Source organism: Alosa alosa, chromosome 15 (genome assembly GCF_017589495.1).
Source record: "Alosa alosa isolate M-15738 ecotype Scorff River chromosome 15, AALO_Geno_1.1, whole genome shotgun sequence".
NCBI lineage: Eukaryota > Metazoa > Chordata > Actinopteri > Clupeiformes > Clupeidae > Alosa > Alosa alosa.
The window spans coordinates 13,263,003-13,268,002 of record NC_063203.1 but is presented as its reverse complement, the minus strand read 5'-3'; the positions used below and the strand labels follow the sequence as shown (position 1 = coordinate 13,268,002).

Below are 5,000 nucleotides of genomic sequence, written 5' to 3'. Positions count from 1 at the left end.
TAAGTGGCGTGGGGGCGTAGCCGCCGCGCTCGGCCTCAGCCTCGCCATGTCAGGCGGCGTGCTGCTGGCGCAGGGCCACTCGCACACGGGCAGCATGCCCGCAGTCGTCCCTGCGCCGCGACCACCTCAAAGCTGGACGCCATGGCAAAACGCCGCGAGGCTCCATGCAGAACGTTTCCACGGCCACGTCGGCCTCGGTGTGGCGGCGTGACGGACGCTTCGTGTCGGGACCCACCAGCCCGCTGGACGAGCTGAGCAGCCTGTTCACCTCAGGGCGTAACATGCTGAAGAAGGGCTCGTCCAGTGGGCGCAAGAGCAAAGAGCCCGGAGATGGTGAGCTGCTTTATTACACCTGTCACTATTACTATGTTATAAACACCTTATAGCTGTAACACCATGTGCTTATTACACTTTGGGTGTTGTGTGGTTGAATGTGGAACTGGTTGTACTGCTAGAATTGCTGGATCTGTGAGTATTGGGTTAGATGGTGCTATTTCTGTTTATGCTGTTATTTCGTACCAACCAGTGGTTGTCTGATGAAGGTATGAGATTTGTTTTGCACAGACACACTGCACACATAGAGCCACAGAGACACTAGGACACTAGGAGGAATTGAGATCATGATTGAATGGCAAAGACACATTATAAAATATCAGCTACCATCCATCCATGATGTTTTTATTTCAAGGTCTGCTGCATATCACTGTCTGTTGTTACTGCTGCTGCTACTTATTTTCCATCCTTTTCACAGATTTCCAGTGGTTCCTCAGCAAGCTATATAGCTGTGTCAATAGCCTACTACTGACATATACATGAGCATGACTCAAATGGATTAGAGTGCAGAATAGCCTAGATAGCTGTCTGCAATTTATCTAATTTTAACTACCTCCTAAATATTTTAACTGTGTGAGCTTTGTGTCTTCTCATGAGAGAGAGAGAGAGAGAGAGAGAGAGCTGTTTCTGTTTCATGTGTGCTCATTCATGAAGGCCGTCATGACATCATTTAGCTGGGAGGTGGGAGTTTAGTATGTGTGCTTAACTGCTGACCTCCATTACTGATTACAGAGGAGCAGACATTAAAATTAGACATTTTAGGACAAAGGCCACACCTTTCAATAGCATGGTACAACTGCCATAAAACAAAGGGGTAGCTATGACTGGCCTCATGCAAAATGAGAATAAAAGACCAATCACAGCATCATACCAGTGACTGACCTGTGGCTAACCAATGAGGTGTTCTAGATGTCCATCTCCAATGAGCCGTGGGCGGGGGCTGAAACATGACCATCTGCTGGTTTACCTGCGCAGTGTGGACATCCCATGATGTGACATGATGTTAAATAGATGATCTGCCAATGAGCCAGACTGATGGCCTGTCACCCCATAGAAAATGCTTTTTGACACACCGTGACAAATGTCTGTCAGAGTATTCAGCATGCTGCCTGCACGCGTTGACGTATGGCGTGTGGGATTGGTGGCGTTGGTGGGGTGAAATCTATCAGGCAAACCGTGACATTTGTGTCGTGTGGTGATGGATCTGTGTGCTATCCGTAACACGCCAGTGCCATGATGCGCGTCATGCTCTGTCAAATGTGTATGAGCACGAAACGTGCTGTTTGTTTAGGATGGCTGTGTTGGGCGTCTGCACACGTATTGGAGGATGGCGTGTGTGTGCATGGTTGTTTTCCAGGTGTCACAAAGCATCAGGTATATGTGTGAGACAGTGGGAAATGCTGTGAATTGGAATACATGTGTGTGTATGTTTGTGTGTGGTTTTGTGTTTGCGTGTGTATGTTTGGACACAAGTGTAGGTGTGTGTGTACATATATGAGAAGGTGGCAAGGTGACACTGTAAGGTGTGTGAGTCTTAAAGCACAAAATGTAGCGTCCTTCATGAGATGGAAACGTGTGTGTGCGTGCATGCATGTTGATTGTTTTCAGCAGGCTGCCAGGGACTTGTTAGGTGTGTGAAACACCAGTGCATCCATGTGATTGAACATCTGTATATATGTATGTGTGTGTGTGTGTGTGTATGGAGAGGAGTGGGCAGGAAGTGAGAACTGTGAGCTTGCCTTTTGGTTCTTTTGTGTGTGGATGAGAGAAAGCTTTGATTTCTCATCTACTATCACCATCACCCCCAGGTGCATGTGCGCGAGAGAGGATTGTGTGTGTGTGTGTGCACCTGCATGGTGTGTGTGCCTTTGGTTGCAGATTAAAAATTGAGCGATCAGCCTACGCACAGCCTGTGCAACACACCCATAAACGGAGGAGAGGGAGACCGAGGCAGGGAGACGGAGATGGGAGAGGAAATCTGGGAAACAAACACAGGGAGAGAAAAGGGAGGATGGAGAGAGAAGAGAACAAGTGTGTGTTTATGTGTGTGTGTGTGTGTGTGTGTGTGTGTGTGTGTGTGTGTGTGTTTGTGTGTGTGTCTGTGTGTGTGTGTGTGTGTTGTGTGGTGTCTATGTCTATGTGTGTCTATGTGTGTGTGTGTGTCTATGTGTGTGTGTGTCTACGTGATGTCTGTCTGTCTGTGTGTGTGTGTCTCTGTGTGTGTGTGTGTGTGTGTGTGTGTGTGACAGACATGAGGCAGAAAGACAGCGCCAAAGAATGACCCATATTCCCCAGTTCATTAGTTGAGATTCTTAATGAAAATTAATTTGATTAGCATCTGTTTGTGTCGTGCACTGTGGTGTAGATTTATTGTGTGTATGTGAGGGCTGTGTATCAATGAAGTCTGTACTCTGCACAGTGAAGCCCAAAGACACACACCCATCCTGAAACAAATACATGGTTATACATGTGTACATTGATTCATCTACACACACACAAAAACACACACTTGCGAACTAAATGGATATTCATTTCTTTCATGGTACTCTTTTTGAAAGACAAATGCATGAAGAGTACAGAACCAGCTGATTGTGTATGTCAGAGGAGAGAGTGGACAGAGAGAAAACAGTGTGCGTGTGTGTGTGTGTGTGTGTGTGTGTGTGTGTGTGTGTGTTGCCTGTCAGCCATACTTAGGCAAGTGCGTGACAGAACAACAGAATTGCTGAGAACAGAATGCATCCGTGACAAACCGCCTCTACATTGCCCCCCCCCTCCCCCCCACACACACAATATGTGTGTGTGTGTGTGTGTGTGTGTTCTCCATGTGAGTGTGCTCTGTATGTCCTGTATGTGTATGCTGTATCTGAGTGTTTATGGGAGTGCGTACACTATGAGTGTTGTTCATGTGCCTATACCGTCCGGCTAACGACCACACTGCGGACTGTACAGTACGCCAGCAACGTCAGCACTGCGGAGGAGAAGGAGTATTAAACTGCCGGACCCCCTCATCCTTGTCCCTCTCTGCAGTATCCTCACGGCGCTGTGAGTCCTCCGTGGTCCGGCACAGCAGCAGCAGCTAAGGGCAGTAAGGAGAGCTCCAGCGTGGCCATATAAATGATGAATGCCTCTGAAAGGTCTTTAACTATGACAGCGGAACAGAGCGGCCGCAGTAGATTTTAGTGTATGTGAAACGTCTGACATTGTAAGTGAGATATGGGTTTGTGTGTGTGTGTGTGTGTGTATGTATGTGTGTGTGTGTGCGTGCACACGTGTGTCTGTGTCTGTGAGGGAGTATGGTTTTTTGGATGAAGGCTTATCTTTGCAGTGACCTAAATGCTTGCTTCAGTTATGCCATTAGACTATTAACACATGCATGTGTGGACACAGTGAAGCTGTTATTCTGAGCCAACATCCATGTGGAGGACGGGGAACCTAGATGTCTGGCTGGCACGTGCACAATCACAATGAAAGATGACAATAATTTAAAGATATACAAATAGAATCACAATCATTTTTTGTACCTTTTTTCCTGAATGAGAACAGGCCTGACAGACTGAATAGCCTATGTTTATGTGCTGTGTGTCTGCTGGTGTGTGTGTGTGTGTGTGTGTGTGTGTGTGTGTGTGTGTGTGTGTGTGTGTGAGTGAATTTTGTGTGTTTGTTACTGTATGCAGGTGTGTGTTAGTGGGGAGAGGTGTGGTGTGTCTCTGCTGCTGTGTGTGTTAGCATCGTGTGGGTGTGGAAGCTTGTGTGTTTGTTTTTGTGTATGGCATGGCGTGTTATGGCGGTGTATGTTGCATGTGTGTGTAGCGCATGTTTGGGTATGGTGTGTGTGTGTCTGTCTGTGTGTTTGGGTGTGGTGTGTCAGTGATGTCGCCATCAACCTTGTCTTTTAGGCTTTTGGTTATTGTTCACTTGTTGCTATGGCAACGCAGCTCTGAAGTGTAGTCTGACTTTCATGTCATGGCGAGTCATTCATGGCTGTGCTCAGACTGTGTGACTCACTTTGCTTACACTGACTAAACTGGTGTGTGTGTGTGTGTGTGTGTGTGTGTGTGTGTGTGTGTGTGTGTGCGTGTGTGTTTTATGTATGCGTGTGAGAGCCACTAGATTTGTTTAGACCAACATGAGTCATGTTCCATATGTTGTGTGTGTGTGTGTGTGCGCATAGCGCATATGTAGATCGCTTTGTTGGCTTAGACTAACATAATTCACACAATTCTTTACACTGGTGTGTATGTGTGTGTGTGTGTGTGTGTGTGTGTGTTACAGTGCCATTGATGGGGCTAAGCTTCTGAGAATGTTTGATTGAGAGCCGCTTGATGACATTGAAAGAGACATGATTGCGTGTGTGCCCATCACACTCTGTTCACACACGGCATTGGTTTCTGATTGGCTGAGCCAAATAGCCTGGAAAAATCCAAACTCATTCACAAAGTGAATAGAATCTGGTGAATCTCGATTGGGAAACATTTGCAACACTTGCATCTCGACGGGCACTAACTTTGATATCATTGGTCCAGCCTTACCAATCACATTGATCAGAGATTCCTAACGTGATTGGCCTGACATTATTCTTATCTGAGGGAAACGATTATGAAATATGTTGTTCCAGACTAGATCTCCCTGAAAGAAGATCTAGGTGGGCGGGGCCACTCTGGAGCACG

General features: G+C 46.8%; 1 protein-coding gene across 1 annotated transcript in view; it reads left to right on the top strand.

Moving 5' to 3' along the window:
- Window positions 1–5,000, top strand: part of LOC125308652 (neuronal tyrosine-phosphorylated phosphoinositide-3-kinase adapter 2-like) — a 35,142-nt gene that overhangs the window by 19,522 nt on the left and 10,620 nt on the right. Inside the window, exon 6 of the mRNA XM_048265215.1 lies at window positions 94–333. Coding sequence (XP_048121172.1) covers window positions 94–333 — 240 coding nt within the window. The remainder of the gene's footprint in view (window positions 1–93; window positions 334–5,000) is intronic.